Below are 21,420 nucleotides of genomic sequence, written 5' to 3'. Positions count from 1 at the left end.
ATTCTAATTCCTAAAATATTGAGATAGTATCTCTCTAAGACTTCATATATAGCTAGCAATATATGTATGTATTTTTGTTATAAGAAAGGGATCCATGCATGAGTATAAAATAATAAAATAAAAAGCCTTAAGAGTTAGATTTATTGAGAAGTACATACGTACATTTGAGACGTTACATAATATTTGTTTGTCTAATATATAATTTGAAGTCCCCAAGTAGCTCGCTAGCTAACTTTGGATATTTTTTCGTTAAATATAAAGGTTAGGTCGGGTTATTAGCCCGTTGTAGCTATCCCAACTCAAAGAACCTAACCATCACGGAATATTCCTTTCGCCATAGATCTCTGAGATTTTAGCCCAACTTGATCACTGCAGCCCCACCAACACACTAGTAAATTAAGTCTAAAACCCACTGGATCAAGTATTATGGGCCGACCACCGCCATTCCATAATACACCCACATAGTGGCGAGCTCTACGTTCTCAGTGAGGTTCGAACTCGAGATGTTCAAGTGGAGCGCTTGATACTTAACCGCTAAACCACCGTGATGGTGGTAGCTAGCTTTGGATATTGTGTTCTCACTTTAGTTCCTTTAGGAAGATCATGCGAAAGAGTTAGATGCAGTTTTTTGCTCCTGACTTATAAGGTGAGTTTAAGTTTGCCCCATAACTTTTAATTTTTTGCGGAGTATCATCCGACCTTACCGAAAAATAAGCAAAGTGATCCCTCAACTGACTTCTAGCCGAAAGAGGGCACACATGCCATATTGAAAAGGGCAATAGTGTCACTCCATCAATTTATACCTTCAAAAGCAAAAGAATGAACAATATTGAATTTGGGAAATCAGGGCACACACATTGATCTCATCTCACTGTTCTTGCCGACCGAGTTCATAAAAGACCGCCGCTGCCGCCATCTCGCCAGCGTTCCACCGCTGTAACCTCTCTCCGGCGACCTCACCACTGCTGCCTTCTCGTCAGCGATCTTTTCCGACCGAGTTCAGACAAGCCCTGCCGCTACAACCTTCTCCACGAAGCCCCCATGTTCATGCTAAAATTGAGTTAAACTCAGTACATAACTACATCAAATTGCCCATCTCCTTTCGTAATTCTCACTGCTCCACTTCACACATATACCAAATTAAATAAATTAAAATTCTAATCTTGGTGCAGACAAGCAACACCAAATCAGTGACATAACCTAATTTACAGGTAAAGAACACGATAAAACACAGTTATTAAATTATTGGAACAATCTTAACCAAGATTTGCAGGTATATAAATACATGAAGTAACAATATTGCTCTTTTTAATATGGCATGTGAGTAGCATGTTCCTTCTTTTGGTAGGAATTTTGGCTGGAATTTAGTTGAGGGATCACCTTCCTTATTTTCCGATAAGGTCATGGAGTACTCTGCAAATTTGAAAATAGGGGGCAAATTCACCTCATAAGTCAGGGCAAATTGCATTTAATTAACATGTGAAATTACAATGGTTAATAGAAGAGTTATATATGAGTATATGTATGCGTATGATATATGTGTATAAATATATTATAGTAGCAGTAATGATGATGATGATTGCCATATATACTCGTTAAGCCATAAGAAGAAGAACTCGTATATTCATATATTATCGTATGGTCGTTAAGCTTATTATGTCATTAACGAGATATTGTATATTGAATAAATTCGTAATTCAAGTGATGACCTTAATTAACTGGCGAGGAATTTAATTTGACCCAGATTAATTACAGAATTAGCTGTTCGGAAGATTTGTTAATTTCTTACGTTTTCTTTCTATGTTTTAAATTTCTCATCGGGATATAGTAGTGCAAACATACCATCACTGGGCTCCTGCAGTCCCCGGCCGGCCAAATATCTCTTGGCATCATTATTGATTAAGATATTCGGGACATAACAGTCCCAGGAATCAATATTAATTATACATTTCTTTCAAAGAGATGATTGTATGTACTAACCAATTGTGCAGACAATTAAAGCATGAATATAGAGATTTTGATATTCGAGGATTCATATCAGCTAACATTTTGATTCAGGATTCGTTTTCATTGAAATTGACTTTCATTTTTTTCATTGTGGATCCTATAAAAATGGAGCTGGCTTGGCTCCATAGTGCTAGCTTAGAGAAGAATGAAATGGCCAAAAAATGTAGTTTCCCTCCTTACATTTATCACATATATACATTTCTCTTTGTACTTGTCTTTTTTAATGGAGTACACTAATTTTAATTGAGAAGTTAGCATTCTAATTTCGAATAGCAAAACTTGACTTTAATTAGCTTGCTAAGTTTGGGCGATGCTGCTGCGTGTTGAGAGTAAATTATTCAAATCTTTTGTTTTTACAGCCCAATGAAGACAGCAGGCTAGCTAGGCCGCAGACCATAATGAACGGGGACGACGGGGCAATCTGTGGAATCATGGCTGGCTTCACAAGTAAAACCAGGATATATATATATATATATATATATATATATATAGATAGCTGAAAGGAGCAATTTCATACTTATAAGAAATTAACTCTACCTAGTAATTCCTGGTTAATTTTTTTTTATTCGTCATTTTAAATACCTGATGAAAACTCAAAATTATCTTGATTCCTCTTTCCTAAATTAATAAGTTGGTTTCTCTTTAAACTCGGACATATTTCTATGTTATTCATAATTCAACTCCGATCCAATAAAAGTTATGTATATTACTGTGATGGGGTGTGAACATGAGTTTATCAGCACGAAAAGATTATATGATTTACTCCCCAACCTTCAACTGCAACTAGATAGAAACCCGCGCTTAGTAATGAGGATATATTCAACTTATTACTTCTACTAAATTATAATAATACTCCTTAAATCTAATCCATCTAATTAAATTCTGAATTTTATATACTTCCAATTATATTAGTTATATTAATAATGTAGGATTTTTCGGGTTGAACCGAATAGGAGCAGCCCTTGTGGGACACGACCCAACTTGATTAACCACATGAAATATTATCCCATGACTATGGTTATCTGGAGATATCTAGAGATATTTCTGAAATTCGATATCGGATCTGTAACCATCGAATATAAGTAGATAATTCCAGTGAGCGTACAATGAATCGATTGAGAGAAAGTTCTTGCTCCAAAAAGTAAGAGAGTATGAGAGAGGGTCTCTGTGTTGTGGAATTAGCGGCCTATGCTCGACCTAGTGGCAAGGCCCACTGCTGGTGTTTATTTATCTTATAGGATGTGATCATTTAGCCAGACCCTAAAGGTCCTAATCGAGAGATTCAACCAAATAAGCCTAAAACCTTATCGGTTCAGGTCAATTCTTTAAATTCCAACATTGGTATCAGAGCCTTGATTGAATGTATCGGTGCCTGCATGACAGACTCGTGATTGTTGTTTGATCGGATATGTGGTGCTCTGTTCGTTATCTGAATTCAACTTATTAATTTGCAAAATTAGTATGGTTGAATTTCTCTTTTCGAGACGATTCCAATGGTATATTATATGACCAATTTCAAAATCGGATTACAAAGTTATGAGGATTTTGAAAATTTAGATCGGATCAAAACTTCCTTTTTTTTCTTTTTTTTTTTGTTCCTCATGAACTGTAGGAACTCTTCCCCGAGGCGGCCACTCTTGGAGACGCTCGTGTAACAGGCAGCGAGGACCGACGGCGACAACGAACTTCACGCGCCATTGCGAGGCGGCTGGCGTTGCTCATGTGCCGATCCAACGCCGGGAAGTGTGCGAATGTTAAGCACGTACCTATACGCTGCAAAAAAAAAAAAAAAAAAAACTTATTTCTGGCCTGCAACGCAGCCAACACACGCACGGTGGTGAATGTGGGCGCGTGCGGCCGACTATGAGCTTTGATTTTCATTCCATTTTCGACAACAAACTCCTTACTGGATTTCTTAGCTTTTCAATATTTTCTGAATTTTTCAAAAATCTAGATAGTGACATATATTTATTTGAAACGAAAAGACATAAAATGTATCCTTACCCGATTAAGTCTACAATTTGTTGCTCTTTTGACATGATCTCGAGTCGAAACTTTTACTGTGTGTCCAAAACATTTTGAGGAGCCATACATATTTTTCTGGTATTTTTCGACTCTATTTCTACTTATCTCAGATTTATTAGTCAGAAACATTGAAAAATTCTGAATAAATTGCTAGAAATTTCGAAAATTGCTGAACTTTTTCTCCAGAACCAAGAAAAGTGTTTGGATCAGAGTTTGCAATTTTTTAACATGTGGTTGAATTATCTAAGATTTTTTATTGGATAAATGCATGTAATTAGTTATTAATTACAATAATTACTGAAAAGTGTCGGTAAATTTCTGATGCATTTATGATAAGCTTTGGCATGCTTAACTCTATAAGATGCAATTTATGTAAAATTAATTTGCACCTTATTTCGGATTTATTTAGATGACTCCTTTTATGATCGTGGTTATGTTTCGGATAGTTATATGTTGTTAGACATTGATTATTATAATAATAACAATCTTGATTCTTTTTCCCTACTTACCTCTTGTGATGATAATATTTTCTACAATTCTGTGAAATGGCACGCTAGGCTGGGTCATGTGGGTCTAGATAGGATGAACAGACTTGCTAGAAAAGGCCTTTTAGGCCCACTCGCAAAAGTTAGCATGCCCATTTGTGAACATTGTTTTCAGGAAAAAGCAACCATAAAACCATTTGGGAAAGTAAAAAGGGCAATTGTTCCATTGTAGTTAATTCACTCTAATATATGCAGCCCAATGAATGTGAGAGCACAAAATTGGGCATATTATTTCATCACATTTATTGATGACTTTACGCGTTTCGATCACATCTATTTGAAGCATTAGAGCGCTTTCATAAATATTTGAGTTTGATCGAGAATCAATAAGATAAGAAAGTGAACGCACTGAGAACTTACCAAGGTTGCGAGTATCTATCTCAGCAATTTAAAAGACTCTGTGATGAAAAGGAAATTCATAGACAATTAATAATTCTTGGAACTCCACAGTAAAATGGAGTAGCTGAGAGGAGGAATAGAACCCTCTTAGATACTCAATTTATGATGCATTAAGCTAATTTGCCCGTCTCTCATTGGGGAGACGGAATTTTCATTACTGCCTATATACTTAATCGTGTGCCCTCCAAATTAGTTCCTGCGACTACATATGAGTTATGGACTGGCAAAAAACCTAATTTAGGCAATTTGCAGCCTTAGGGTTGTGTGGCCTATGTGCACAACTCTTCCCCATAGACATAGAAAGTTAGGCCCTTGGGGTAGGACTGTTTCTGAGACATGGAAAGTTAAGCCTATGTACACAACTCTTCTTATAGACATGGAAATTTATTCCCCTATGTATTCATAGGGGAATAGCCTGATAGGACTGTTTCTGAGATTGAATCTCAAAATGTGGACTTCTTGGAAGATGAATTCCATAGTAAGGGGTAGGTTTCAAGTGACATAGTGATCTATGAACATGATGACCCCTCTAATGGCGCTTTTACTGTCCTAGAAGATGGGGAACAAATTCCTCCACCTGCTAGGATGAGTGAGAGCAACATTATATTTGATGAACCTAGTTCATTGGATGAGGCCCTAATCGAGCCTGAGTTATGTAGGAATAATCGTGGAAATATTCATCATCGTCGACTTGAGGTTGAAAGGGATGCTTTCATGGTTTCTCCACAAAATGATGGAGAGCCGAGATCTATTCATGAGGCCCTCTCATCCCTTGTGAGTAAAGAGTGGACTGATGCAATTAATGAGGAGATGGAGTCCATGAGAGGACCGACCAGGTTTAGGACTTGGTTGACCTTCCACCAGGGCGTAAGACTACTGGGAACAAGTGGATCTTGAAGGTCAAGTGCAAGGCGGATGGTTCCATTGAGAAACACAAGGCTCGCTTAGTTGCAAAGGGTTTAACCCAATATGAATGTGTGGACTACGAATAAACTTTTTCTCCTGTAGTTTGGTTTGCTTCGATCCGCATCATTTTAACTATTGTCGCGCATTTGGATCTAGCATTGCACCAAATGGACATAAAAATAATATTCCTCAATGGAGAACTAGATGAGGAGATCTATATGGATCAGCCAAAGTGTTTTGCAGTCACAGGAGAAGAGCGCAAGGTTTGCAAGTTTCGAAAATCCTTATATGGCCTAAAACAATCTTCCAGGTAATGGTATCTTAGATTCCATGGAGCCATTACGTCTAATGGGTTTATGATGAATGATAAGGACCATTGTGTCTGTCAAGCTGTGCAAAGGAAATTTATTGATCCTTTCTTTGTATGTCGACAACATTTTAATGGCCGGAAATGACAAGCATATGCTTGTTAAGGTTAAGAAGTGGTTGTATACAAAATTTGAGATGAAAGATATGGGTGAGACAAATTAGGTGCTCGGAATTAAGATCCTAAGGGATCGTTCGAGGAGACTCCTGAAAATGTCCCAAGAGAATAACATTAAGAAGATTTTTGAGCGATTTCATATGCACAATTGTAAACCTTGCGACACTCCTGTAGCTAAGGATGAAAACTTGAGCCTTAGTATGTGCCTAAAGACCATAAAAGAAGAGCAACATATGTCTCGTGTCCCCTATGCTAGCGCGATTGGTGCTTAATGTACACAATGAAGTATACTCAGTCGAACATATGTTATGCTGTAAGGTCGGTTAGTCAATTGTAGTCTAACTCGGGTCCTACTCACTAGAAAGCAGTAAAAAGAGTATTGTGCTACCTGAGAGGCACTATGGATTATGTTCTTTGTTATCGGGGTATTGAGATACACCCGATAGGTATAGGGTACAATGACGCTAATTGTGCTGGAGACGTGGATGAACCCAAGTCAACTATTGGATATGCCTTATTGCTAAATGGAGGCGTTGTGACCAAGGCTAGCAAGAAGCAAATCTGCATTGCATTATCCATGATGGAGGCAGAGTGCATTGTATGCTCCGCTACTGTGCAAGAAGCCATTTGGCTTAGGCATTTCCTGCAGGACCTTGATGTCGCTAAGGTTACTCTATTCACACAAGTAATGACCCCTGGCGCAATTGAGTGGGAGCAAGGATGAGACACAATAGTTCATTGTGTTGCCTCGGTAAGAGATGGAGATGAGGTCCTTATTTGAGTGACCAAGATGAAAATCTCGCATTCCTTCATGCCTACTTTTATTAAAAGCCAGATGCGAAACCTTGATTTGACACCTTATTGAAGATTTGGTGACTGAACTAAGATATGTACAGTGTAGAGTTTTGACATACGCTTATTGGGAGAAGAACTTCACTGTAACATGTATTTCATACTACATGTGCTGAGTGACCAGAATTAGGAGATAGATGAATGGATCCCTGCTTCATCATAAGATTAGGGATCTGTGATCGCTACTTTGACGTGTTACATAAGGTCAAGTTATATGAGGGTGAAGTGAAGACTTTTTTATCGCATCTTAAGTTTTGTGTTCAAGGACATCCTAATTATATCGCTTTCTGAATAACTTGGAAATGATTGTAAATACAAAAGACTGAAATAGAAGTTAAGTAAGCTCTTTGAGGGATTAGAGATACTTAACTTGATGTGGATCCAAATTAGTCTGGGTCATAGAGGCACATATTCCTATCTAAGGGTTAATGCCTCTGTGCTGATTCTAACGAGTTTCTAGTGTAGAGCTCCCCGTTGTTTTATGTGTACTTGGTGGTCGCACAGTCCATTAACCCGTATGAACATTCTTTCTCTGACGGTTTGAGCATTAACATGATTAGGTCGGTCCTCAAGTGCGAGTAGGAGATGTAGGATTTCTCGGTTTGAACCGAATAGGATATGCCCACGTGGGACTCAACTCGACTTGATTAACCACATGAGATATTATCTCATGACTGTAGTTATCTGGAGATCTAGAGATATTTGTGAGTTTTGATATCCGATTTGTAATCACTGAATATAAGCAAATAATTCTAGCAAATGTACGATAAATTGATTGAGAGGGAGTTCTTGCTCACGAAAAGTCAGAGAGTACGAGAGAGGGTTTTTTGTGCCCTAAAATTAACAGTCTTTGCTCAACCTAGTAGAAAAGCCCATTGCCGGTGTTTATTTATCTTGCAGTACGTGATCATTCAGTCCGGCCCTGGAGGCCTTAATCAAGAGATTCGACCAAGTAAGCCTAAAACCTTACCAGTTCTGGTCAATCCTTTAAATTCCAACAAATGGTTTATTATATTATCTATTGTGATATTTCATATTAATTGTATTAAATGTCCATTTATAATTTTATCTTATCATAATATTTTTACGATGCTATCCATTTGTTTTAAGAACTAGTCGTGAATGTACTCTATATATCAAGTATATAATTCATATTTTTTTTATTGTATTAATCATGAATTATAAGTTAAAAAATAATTTAATATTTTCAGTTAGCTTTTATTTTTCAGATGTCCGAGTTTATTGAACAAACTTCATTGAACTAAACTGAATTCTATATATAACTTCTCACTAATTGAATTGCATTATGAAATATAATAATCAACGACTTCCATGGTCGAAATCTTAAGTCAAATTGAGAGGATATAATTCCATAAATAAATATAAAAATTTTAAAGTTATTTTTTTATTTAACAAAGAATATGCTCTTAAATCGAGTATAGAAAGAATCAAATATTATAATAAAATATAAGTAGAAAAAAAAAGTTGATGAATGTATGTAAGAAAAAGGAAAGACTCGTAAAGGAAAAAAAAATCTGATTTTGTGATGGAGAGAAAGTTTGAACTGATGACATATATACGAAGAAGAAAATGAGCTTATCAACTCATAAGTATCCTTCATCTCTTTTATTTTTTGTATTTTAATGATATATATATATATATCTTTTCTACCAATCACTTGCTGACACATGGCAATAAGAAACTCTCCTATAATATAATATATTTTTTCTAATTATAAAGCTCAAAAACTTCCTTTCATCACATTTTTACTTCCCCAAACTATCCTTAGTAAAATAAATTGAATTTAATTACAACCATTAAGTTAAGGTTATAGTTGTTATTTTACTTGAATAACTACCCATTTCAATCTCTATTGTTTTCTCTTCTACTCACCCACTTTCTTCTCTCCCAACTTTCCCCTCTCAACTCTTTTGCACGGGTACAAGCCATCTTTTTTACATTACTATTTTTCGCTAATAGCAATTTTAAATAAAATAATATTAATATTTCTACAACATGATGTCCATATTATAAAAAATCTAAAAAAAATTCAAATAAAATAGTATTAAATCTCTCCATGATATCAATATCATAAAAGTAACATATATGAAACATTTTTATCAATAAAAATGATGAATTGCTTATTAAATAAATTTATTGAAAGATAAAATGCCGCATGAAGCGCGGGCTCGGTTCTTGTATAGATACGTGGATACATAATAGATAGATTAATATATATATATATATATATATATATTAGAGTCAATTCTATGGTACCCAACCCCAAAGTACGTGTACTAGTACCCTGATTATGTGGATCAATAGGACTGCTTGCATGAGGAGATACGAAAATCAAATGTACATAATAACTGACTAAAAGTTTAACTTGCAAAGTAGGCCCACAAGAAAGTTAAATTTACAAGATAACATAGCATTAATTGCTCATGCACTTATGACTCGGGCATGAAATTCCGCATTTCTCTCTCTCTCTCTCTCTCTCTATATATATATATAGAGCAGTTTGAACTGGACTGGGCTGTGAGGAAATATTGGGGTAAATCACTGAAAATGATTGCTGCAAAATTTGCTTGGCATGTATATATCTACAATTTGTGGAGGGGCTCATAATGAGGAAGTTCATTCCGATACTGTACTCTCGAGAGATGGAGTATGCAGTTAGAAGTAGACTGGAGGGTTCAAAGAATCTGCAGAGCGGAGCCATGGAAGTCATCATATCATAGGTTGCTTGAGAGTTCCTCAGTAACTATTATCAATATCTTTGCCTTAAGAGTTCGGCTGTAAACTCACTTTTCTTCGATCCATGTTTAGCAATTTGCACTGATTGGGCCACTATGTGTTTCTTGGGCCTGCAAGCCTATTTCTTTCGGCCTACGAGCCGTGATTTATGGGTTTCATTTGGGCTGAACAACTTTTTTTTTCTACAGGTTTTTGTATTGATCTGTTGGGTTGGGAGAGTGCTATATATCTAGGATATCTAGTCGTGGCCTAGTCTGGCAGACAGATGTGATATTTTGAAGTTTAGTGAGATATCTAGTCGTGGCCTAGTCTGGCAGACAGATGTGATATTTTGAAGTTTAGTGAGAGCAATGCTTACGGATCGCGCGGCCGGGGGGGGGGGAGAGACCGCAGAGTCCAATTTGCACACGTAGAAAACTGGATATCTCAGCATATCATAGTCTAATATCCTCACTTATCCCAAAAATGTAAAAAATAATAATAAATAAATAAATAAATTCATATATCTCAATCTTTAAGTATTATTTATTTGATTAGCTTGCTAACTGTAGATGTTGTTGTGCTAATAGTTAAAAAAAATGACCAGATCATTCCAACAACAACCCCCAAGCTAGGTTTGGATGATCAGACTTTAGCTAGGTTCCTTGCCCATAAAATCATAATACCCATGAACAACAAAATTAAGAGAAGTACAATTTCATTCCCTCCAACCACAAAATTATATAATAATAAAAAGGGACAAAAACAACCAAATGGAAAACCTAAAAAGAAAAGAAAAAAATCAAAAAGAGGAAAACTCCATAATCCAATTGGGCTGGGTGGTTCTACTCTGCATGTCGACTAAATATTTATAAGTGTTATTCGTACATTCACTTTGAATGAGTAACAATCAATCAAAATGTATGCAAATGCAAGTTTACGGGACAACCGTGAGCCATATTTACCACTCATATATATCTTTTATTGGATATTATACTTGGCTCAATAATACTCAACATGTATTTACTCCTCAATGTCTGGGGTGGGGGCCAGTTGGTAAGGCCCTCGGAACCGTCCAGCCTGATTAGTTTCTGTGGTTTTCTCTTTTTTCATTTTTTTAAAATTTTTCGTTTTTGAAATCTTTTTGCTGAATTTTTTTATATATCCCAAGTAGACATTTTGACAACACGTAAAAAAATAGTTCATGCTATTTACATCCATGTCAATGCCATTTAACAGCCAGTTATGATTTGGACTAAAAATGTGTAATGGAGTAGACGGTTTAGCACTGATTTAGTCAAAATACGACATATAGTACTCGATCTAAAAAGAAAAAAGAAAAAAAAAACTTGTAGCACCATCATTGTAATTCTCCTTATGGGAAGTTTATATAAAACACTCTATACTCCAACTCTTACGAAAAAAGAAAAAGAAACTTACGACATTTGAGACATTTGGAAATAACGGTTTGAGTTTGTTTATACTCAGTTGTACTGGAAATTTATATCTCATGGCATTTACTTCATGATTCCATTTGATCATAATTCCTTGTACAGCTCTTTTTTTTTTTTTGGAAGGGAGGGTTTTGTTGTTTTAGGGTTTTAGGGAACTAATCTTCAGTAACACAAAAGTGAATTCTATATATTCTTAAGCAAGGAGCTTGGGACTGGCCTCAGACAGGAGCTTGGTCAGCCATGCTTCCAGTTCTGGACAATTCTCCACTGCTTCAGCATGGGAGTGCTTTCGACTTAGAGGGGCTCAAGTCCTATGTGGATTGTCTTAGAATATTCCTCGAGCTTCATTCATTTGCTGGCTTGCTTTCAAGTATAAATTGGCTAATAAAAGCTAGGGGCATTAGTTCCAATTACTTATTTATTTATTTTTGAATCTGAGTATTGTGGACAAGAAACTGCCGCGAGAGAATTAATCTATTTTTCACTTTTCTAGCTAATCAAGCTTTGTGGAAGAGTCTCCTATGCTGATTTGGAGTGCAAAGAGAAGTCCAAGCTGGATGGCGGTTGGAAGTAGCCCGGATCCGCGCGCCTATATTAAAAAGGCAGGAATACCAAACCTAGCTATCTATATATCTATATATATATATATATACACACACGCATATGTATGGAAAAATGAGTGATGCAAAGATCATCAGTGATTCCAAGTTTAGTTTGGCCTATGGCTAGAAAACTAAAAACAGTGATGATTGATTCGCCCAAAAAAGAAAAAAAGGCGATAAAATTGAATTACATCCTTACTAGACACAGACGCACATATGTATATATTTAGATTGATAGAGAACATTCATTCCCTAGAGGATTCATAACGTCCCAGTGTACGTATAATCCAATTTCCAGGAGAAAATATGTACTTCTTTTAGAACTAAAGTCTTCTTTGGACTATTATCGAAAACATAAGGCTGCAGCCAATTAGAGGAGAATAACGACTGCATACTTTCATCATCAGGAAAATACAGAAATTAACAGATAGTGGGCTCACTGAAATGGCATGAGCAATTCCAATGTCTTGATAGACAAATACAATTCCACAACGTCCATGCATGATATATGTGCGTTTGTGTGTATATATATATAGTTCCAATGCACAGCATACATGGTATATATTGTATAATCATCGTCATCTCTTGTACAAGTACCAACAAGATCTCACTCGAATATATATGTACCTGACAGCAAATTCATAGTCAGATCCAGGGTACTCATCAAGATTGTGTGATCCGATCGATACTCAACTACAACATCATAATTTTCCATATTATATATATATATATATATATTTCTTTCTTTCCAAACTAATTAAACGAATGAGTGAGTTAATTAGGGTTTGATGGCATACTGTTCAGATCGACCGCTGCTGGGAATTGTCCTGACGTGGCAGCTGCTGTAATTAGTAATAATAATACTACTCCTTGGAAGCCGACGAACAAGATAAACGAAGGACCATTCTATCTTCCTCGTGATTCTCCCGTAGTGCCCTCTTCTTTGCCAGCTCCTTCCCTCTAGCTTTTGGCTTCGTGCTCAGTGAGAGTCTAAGATCAAAACCACCATCCATATCGTCCTCATCTGCAGCTTTTCTTTTCATGGTATCCGGCTCCTGACAATGCAGGTTTCCGTTTAATCCGCTCATGCTGCTCCTATAACAATAATCTTGATGATCCGCCCTGCTGTCTCCTCCCCTTCTAGATATCATTAGTTCTTCATGGTAGCTAGATTTAGGGGAAGTGTGAGTCGCAAATGATGGCATAATTGTCTGGGCCTGGACCAATGCAGCTCGAACAAAGGGGGAAGGCTGCATGAACGGTTCGGTTCGCTTGCTGATTTCTTGTTGCCGGAAGCAGCTCTGGTAGTTGTCAATGGCGTAGGAAGCTCCATTCTTCAATATTGCCTCGACTGTCAAACTAGGAAACCCGGCTCCTTTCCTTATATTCAAGGCGTCATCGGTCACATAAGAGTAAGACCCGCAATTCCAGTTCCTAATTTGTCCATTAATAATATTATGGCAACCCCTATTACTGTGAACGTTAACATATCAGCCAGCTGATTTATGTCAGGGCGTACGTAGTACCATACGTAATTAATTGACCAAGCACGAAGATAAAAACCATTCAAACAATACTCCGTTTAATTAGGCAGTTAAATAGAGGAGAATTTTCTATTCTGTATATATATATATATATATATATATGATTTATTTTCGGAAAGTCAGTTAATAAATCATTTGATGGCAGGACAAAAAGTTGCACGACTCGTAGGATCATTTGAAGCAAGTAATTAGAATGTCCCTCAAAATTAACCAGCTCATCTTGATCCATCATATTTATAATTTGGTGATATATACCTGAAAGTGGAACTCCTCGGGTTGAGACTTCCAAACATGGACTGTTGCCAGAGATTGTGAGGAAAGTCCATAAGATCTGGCCTCGTGTTTATTACTGTCAATTAAGTTGAATAAAGATATATGGTTCAATAGACAGTATAATGCAAACAATTATAACCTTAATAAAAAACCATATATGATTATGTGCACATATATATACATATATATTATACACAATTTACAAGTTCCACATATATAAGTATATACCTTCACCGCGATCATTCATCTTCTTGCTCCTATACATCTGTGTTCAGAAAATACCCCATACAAATGAGATGCCAAGTTCACATAAAGAAGGGGGGAAGAAAAAGATTAGACTAATTTCAATCAAATGAATGATCATACATACATACATATATATATATATATATCCATGAGATCCACAAGCAATTAAGGAGTACTAGATTGACAGGATAAGTTGATCGGTGTGGTCTGAAACGTACCTGTAAATGGCTTTTGACATGAGCAATGCTAAGCCCCTTGATATTCATGAGTTGCAAAACCAATTTAGGAGTTGCTCCTACGCATACGTTGATATACATACATACGTACGTACGTACATACATATACATACATACTTCCAATTAGTTTCAGAATTAAGCAGTTCAATTTGGGGGGACAGAGAGAGAGAGATCAGAGAGAAAACGACTGATCGATGATGAGATCGTGATCAGAGCTGAGATCGATATATAGAATTAAATCATCAGCTGCTAATTTACTAGCCTGTTAGTTAGGAACAGAACTTACTTTCCTGACCCCCAAGTCTCTCCACAGCTTGAACAAAACGGAGATGAAGTTCAGGAGTCCATCGAAGCCTTGGCACCTTAGATCTCACATATGGCCTGACTCCGGTCGATGCCGGCTTCTTCTGATCACTACTCTCCTCGACCATGCTATTGCTCGAGCTTGCGCTGGAATTTGTCTTATTACTCTCTCTGTTGCCATCAAACTCCTCACTCTTCTCATCAGACGGAAGAGACTCCATATCATTCTTCCAATCAACATCATCACAGCTTCCATTTTCTTCCATACTATTACTACACTCCGTGTGTGTGTGTGTGTGTGTGGGGGGGGGGGGGGGGGGGGGGGGGGGGGGGGGGGGGGGTGGGGGTGTGGGTGATAGGGATCAGATCATGGCTTGGCCTGGAGAGTTGCTGATAATTAGCTGGGAACTCTCCAAGTCCATCATTATCATATGGATCGAGGAGGAGAAATTTAAGAGAAGGGAAATGTGAAAAACCCTAGCTAGCTGAGCTCGCTCTCTCTGCAGGTGCAGCTTCGATTAGCTAGCTAGCTCTCAAAGTCTAACTGATAAAAATTGACGACAAAGGCTCATTATACTTTCCACGCAAAAGACCCGTCCTGCCAAGAAAATCAAACATATATAATAATTTTTTCTTTCGGTAGAAAAACATACATAATAATTTTAATATAATAAAATCCATGTTCCCATTGCCATGCTTTTATATATATGTATATATATATATAAATATAGACAATATACCCGGTGCTTATACATGCATGATATATATTCACACAGGTAATATATACATATATATATATATATATGATAAATTAATTAGTGATATATAAGAGTACATATGGTCAGCTAGCTCGGTGTTTAAAGTGTATTTTGGACTAGCTACTCAATTCCTGGACCGGAGCAGTGGTGAAAAGGTCAATATATAAATCAGTCATCAGTGGACAGGGTGGGACCGGAAGAATCGATCGAATGCTGGTAAATTAGTTGTGCATGCATGGCGAATAATAAAAAGACACATTTTCTGTTCCAGCCAAGTTCTGATATCCTGATGATCCATCGATCGATCGATCGAATCGATGCCCGCAGGAATTGTTTTGTAGATCTCTCTCTCTCTCTCTCTCTCTCTCTCCAATAAATATATCTCACCTTCCCATATATACCTTCCTTTGAAGGGCTGTAGTTGTAGTAATGCCTCATAATTATATAAAGCATCACTTTGAAATTAATTATAATCAGTTTTACTATCTGCCGAAATAATATGCTTATATGATGGTTTTCATCGAAGATTATAAATTCTAATTCACCAAAAAAATATAAATTCTGGTATTAATTAGTTATATATTGATGGAACTTCTCCTACCCTTTTCTTTTCCCTTATTGTTAAAATATCTCCTAGCTGCTTGGCTCAATTAAGGACTTCCTTGCAGCTCATTAATCAAGAACCCTGGAGTTGTTATATTCTCTCAGTCGCATACATAATTAATACACTCTCACACGCACATTTATGTTATGCACCGATCGAGAAGTCGAATATGATATTAATTGTGGAATATCTATGCATGTATATTGGGGTTGAAGATCATATGAATTATACATAATAATTTATATAGATACCCCATATGAATTATACATAATAATTTATATAGATCTAGCTGTTGTCAGGAAAAATGGGGAGGATGGGTGGGAGGTGCCTGTGACAGTGGCAGTGGCAGTGGCAGTGGCAGTGGATGAAACATTTAACCCAACCCCCAAAGCCAAGGCTTCGGTTCGGTATTTAATTTGGTTGAAGAGGGAAGAGAAGGAACCAAAGATTCAAATTATTCCAAGATTGGTTCCTCTTAAACTGTCTCTCATATTTAAATTTTGTGAATGAAAAAAATTCATACGAGAGAATTTTATCTTTAGTAATCTGATTTTGCTCAAACTGAATTAGTCGGGCCTCGTGCACTTTCAGATACTACAATATAAACCGAAAACAAAAGAATAAGAAGGCAAAGCGTTGGAAAGAATGCTCAGAGAGTCAGAAGCGAGTGTGAGTGAGAGAGGGAGAAAGTGATTCTTCTTGTCGGTGTTCACTGGAATATTACTTATTATATATACCTCTTTTTATTCTATCTTAATATTTATTTTTTATAATTACCAAATATTATATACATATATTATATATATTTAAGAGCTCACCTAATAGCAACAAAATTACCTCTCTGTCCTGTTTCTTTGCCTTCTCCAAGATTCCTCGACCCTCTACTCAACTTATAATTTATTATTGTCAATAATATTTAAATATATACATCTTGATTTTATGCGATGCTCCATGACTTTATATTCAACCAATTCAATTCTCTTCTAATTTCCATAGCTAAATAGCTAGCTCTCTTATCTAAAGGACATATATGGTATGATTATACAAACATTATTGTTGCACGAAAATTAATGGTTTTGGGTCATGGAAGACACCAATTTGCCTGTGCATGCATATGCATGCATGGGAACAGAGAGAGAGAGAGGGAGATAGAGCGTTATTAATTAGCTATATATACCTATCTATTAAATATAATTGACAAGAAGATAATTAAAAAAGGAAAAGTACGGATGTGCTATAATCCCTTCGAAACATGGAATGTATGTTGGTCATTTAGAATATTGAAAATTGTCCTTCAATAGATAAATATTTTCATACTCCCTTGATTATTGCCTTTTACATGCAAGCATAACTAGTGGACACGGATCAACGTAGGTTGATTCAAGCGATTCTACACTTGTCCCTCTTAGGTAAAATTTCGAGTTGAAATCTTGTAAATGAAAAAATCCATATTATTTAGTGACCTGATCCGATTCAAACTAGATTACTCGGAACTTGTTGAGCTTTTAGATATTCATAGTACACACCGAGAAAAACTAATCGACACGGGAGTGTCTATAATGCAATAAGTTGTATGGTGCAATCAACTTTTAATCATTGAATGGTCCATATATTAATTATTTATTCATCAATAATTATAATCTAACAATTCAAAAACCGATTACACCAAAAAAATGATTGCGTCATAAGATTCCCTAGGGGACACACTTCACTTGCCTCTGTGAGTTCGCGTTGATGTCATTTTTGCATCAATATTAAATTTTTGACATATATGGATCAGTTATAAAAGAATCTATATATAACATAGACTTTACTACATTGTAATAAATAGGACTAAAATAATAATTACTTATTACTATATAGAAATTAATAAAGTATAATAATTATTATTATTGTGATTAATAATACTATATAACACAAAAGAAATTCAAAGAAGTATCGAAAAAGGATTCTTATTTCATTAGCAAATAAATATTCATAAATTTTTAGAAGTATTTTTTAGCCAACCTTATTAAAAACTTAATTGAGTTGTATTTTTTAGCTAACCTTATTAAAAACTTAATTAAGCATTTTTTTTCATTGAGTGATTGGCCCTTCACATCTAAAATTATTCAAATTCATGAAAATCATTTATGTAAAATGAAAAGACTCAAGTATATAAATTATAAACTTTGAAATTTCTATTTTTATTTTTCTTTAATCAAATAAAGCTAAAGATTTTGAATTTTTTGAATTATTTCCATAGAAATTAGACTGATATAGTAGAAATAATGTATATGAATTTATTCCATGTGCTTACGAGTTAAATATATATTCAACATAGTACGTCTAAAATTTATCGTAAAAAAGTTTATAGTACAAAAATAAAAATTTTTGCATATTAATATAAACTATAAATTCATATCGATTATTATTTCCCTACTTAACTTCTTATTATAAAATTTTATTCACAAAATCCATGTAATGTATGAGTTCAATAGGATAGTTAATGCATATAATTATTATAACAACCAACTAATAAATCCTCGTATACCATCCTACTACGTCGAATGAACCATAAGAGACTAGATATATGTGGGTTCTTGTTGAGAAAGTCTTGTATGTATGGGTATGTCACGTGGCATAATCACAAACCAATTGGTATTAAATATATTGGGATAGATTGTTATAAATTTGTGACGTCATGTTGTTTAAGAAAAATAAAATTTTATTATTGAATCTTGAGAAACAATGTCGCGATGATTGAGAGCCATGCCGCAATGTGCGGGCTTATATGCAAAATATCTTATTATATATACATATACAATATCTATGATATATATTTATATATAGAACGAGTTAAAAAGATTAAAATTGATCTATTAATAATGATTTTTCTTATGAGAAACCAAAAATTAAAATTTTTTTAAAAAAAAGGAGGACAGAGGAATCCATCCAATCAGCGTCTTGGGATTTCAGTCCACCTCAGCCTCACACATCTTGGGTAATATTAATTAATGTAATTAAGGGTATATATATCAATGAAACTCCCAAAACTTTTTCCTTATTGATAAGTTTCGTTCCCCGAACTTTCAAAAGTGAAACTTCACTCCCCCAGTTAAAATGAATGAAAAATATTACTTCCTAAATGATCAAAAGTCAAAAGATATCATAGTGAATGACCAAAAATGGCCTTTCTTTCTTTTCCGTTTCCTTTAAGCCGTAAGAAACAAATTAAATTTTAGTATATACCATTGTTTATGTAAATGTTATTAATGGCATGATTTGAAATAATTTAAAATAAAATAAATATATAACCTTGCAAAAAATAAATGTTAAGTAATTTTTATAAGGAAAATGAATGTAAAATATAATCACTCTCATTTATAAAAGATTGGGTGTTTGATAATAGATAGTTTACATTTTCCTGAATATTAGGATTCTCAAAAATGTTGACTCTACCTATTAACTGATATCATTATTCTCGAAGTCCAATTTATCTTTTATTTTTTTATTTTTGTATCAATTTAAATTTTATTCAAATGTGAATAATGGGGCGAGCTTAATATACTCAAGTCATATGTCAATTGGTTAATAATTTACCATAAAAGAATATCTAGTATTTTCTTTCGTTTTTCTTACCTAGGGGGATCAATGAATACTTATATAATCTTTTTTGTCTTAATTTTGTGCGGAAAACATCAGGTATTTGTTGATTTTCTACCGTTTACTGCCCAAATTGTATTTTTTTTATTTTTATTAGTATTAATCGTTGATAAATTTTCTTTCAATGAAATGATCGTTGATCATTTTAATATGGAGTACATAATATATAAATTGGTTCTCTAGATTTACAAGTACCCGATAACTGCAAGATCATTTTTGGATCTAAGTTGGCTCTTGGACATTGACCCATTTCAATGCTACTTCTTAACAAAGACATGCATGGGGATCTGTTCGAGCAAAAAAAGGAAAATGCCAGTGGGAATGGGAAAAGAAAAGAGAAAGCAAAGAAGGGAGTCAAGGGACTTCTTCATCTTTCAATGAGTCATTTCTTTATTTTTTACTATACGGGAGCAACATTTTCATTCGTGTTACTTTAGGGCGTAAGATTTCACTATTAAAAGTTGGGGGATTGATTATTATCAATGAGAAAAGTATAGGGAGTGCCATTAATAATTCGCTATAATTAATTGATAATAATTTGTTCATCAGTTAATACGAAAAGAAATATTCGTGGTTCATACATACATGCATATATATTCGTGGTTTATTGGTTATATATGTGTGTGTGGTGTGTGGGGGGGGGGGGGGGGGGGGGGGGGGGGGGGGGGTGGGTGGGTGGTACATAACCGAAATTCGAGAGAGATTGGGCATTTTTCCAAGTTGTTTTTTTGTCGAGTCTTTGCATGTGAGATTAATTATAATAAACAAAAAACTTTTGTTTGGATTTATCATTGAGAGTTGAACAGCTTGCGATACTTCCAGGGCAAGGTCAACTCTCCTAGCAATTTTTATCATTTCTTAATTTCATGCGTGTCTTAAAAAAATAATATATGTTTGCCGAACCGTTAATAAAATAATAATAAATGATTATAATCAATTAAGAAGCGGCCAGCATCGACCATTCCTGCAGAACGAAGTGAATGAAATGAAAGAAATAGCATATATTTGTCCACGTTAATAAATTTTTCCTAGCCACGTATCGGACATCGTTGTCCACATTTGCCATGATCGCTCACCACCAACGGCGACGGCGACCCCCACCCCACCCCCACTCCACCCACAAAGGCCTTTTAAAAAAAAATCCGGTCGATAAAGTTTTTTTTATTAATTATGCCCATGTATAATATAGTTTCAGATATGTATATGTGTATATATGTTGCATCCATCAATTCATGGGTTCATTCATTGCATGTGCATGATGTTGTAACTCTTTATTAATTAATAATATGTATGTACAACTATTAAAAAAAAAAACATGTGTGTATGATGTGAATTGTGATGTGATGTGATGTCTACGATGCACAAATGCCGATGGGAATAACTGTTGGATTGGATTCTATTGGGCCTGGGTCAAGCTTAATTAATTATTGGCCCATTGACTGACCGGACTAGGCTAATTTAGTCCGAAGAGGTAAAGAGCAGACCTTACATTGGGTGTCCTCTTGCATTGCATGGTCCATCATCCTTTTCCTTTTTAATTTTGTTTTCGAAAACAATGGCCATAGATAATTCCAGCTTTCTATAATATTCTACGGAATGCGAAAAAGCTAGACGAAATATATATAAAAAAAAAAGCGGGTGAGGCAGTGGCACAGCATGTAGTCAAGAGATTTTAGATTTGATACTCAATGGGATTCATTGTGTCCTTTTATTAGCTAATATAATTTATATTTTATTGTGTTATCCTCTCAATTTGACCATCTGAGTACTTATAAACTCACATGAGTATGCTCTCGGATTA

General features: G+C 35.2%; 1 protein-coding gene across 4 annotated transcripts; it reads right to left on the bottom strand.

Annotated features, from left to right (window-relative positions):
- Window positions 1-12,525: 12,525 nt before the first annotated feature.
- LOC116210468 (putative two-component response regulator ARR20) lies at window positions 12,526-14,933 on the bottom strand. 4 transcript variants are annotated; one of them, XR_004157503.1, is made up of 6 exons: window positions 14,596-14,933; window positions 14,292-14,368; window positions 14,056-14,092; window positions 13,810-13,903; window positions 12,808-13,483; window positions 12,526-12,637 (listed from the first exon to the last, which is right to left on the bottom strand). XR_004157503.1 is itself a non-coding variant. In XM_031544345.1 (5 exons), exons 1-5 carry the CDS (start codon window positions 14,876-14,878, stop codon window positions 12,874-12,876), a joined length of 1,101 nt encoding a protein of 366 aa, XP_031400205.1. In that variant the 5' UTR covers window positions 14,879-14,933; the 3' UTR covers window positions 12,526-12,873. The 4 variants fall into 4 exon arrangements, 3 of the variants coding, with proteins under 3 accessions (XP_031400205.1, XP_031400206.1, XP_031400207.1); XM_031544345.1 differs by having other exon boundaries at window positions 12,526-13,483; XM_031544346.1 differs by having other exon boundaries at window positions 12,526-13,444.
- Between the last annotated feature and the right edge of the window lie 6,487 nt (window positions 14,934-21,420).

This window comes from Punica granatum, chromosome 6 (assembly GCF_007655135.1).
Source record: "Punica granatum isolate Tunisia-2019 chromosome 6, ASM765513v2, whole genome shotgun sequence".
Classification (NCBI taxonomy): Eukaryota; Viridiplantae; Streptophyta; class Magnoliopsida; order Myrtales; family Lythraceae; genus Punica; species Punica granatum.
Note: the sequence above shows the minus strand (reverse complement) of the source record. Positions and strands in the feature narration are given on the sequence as shown.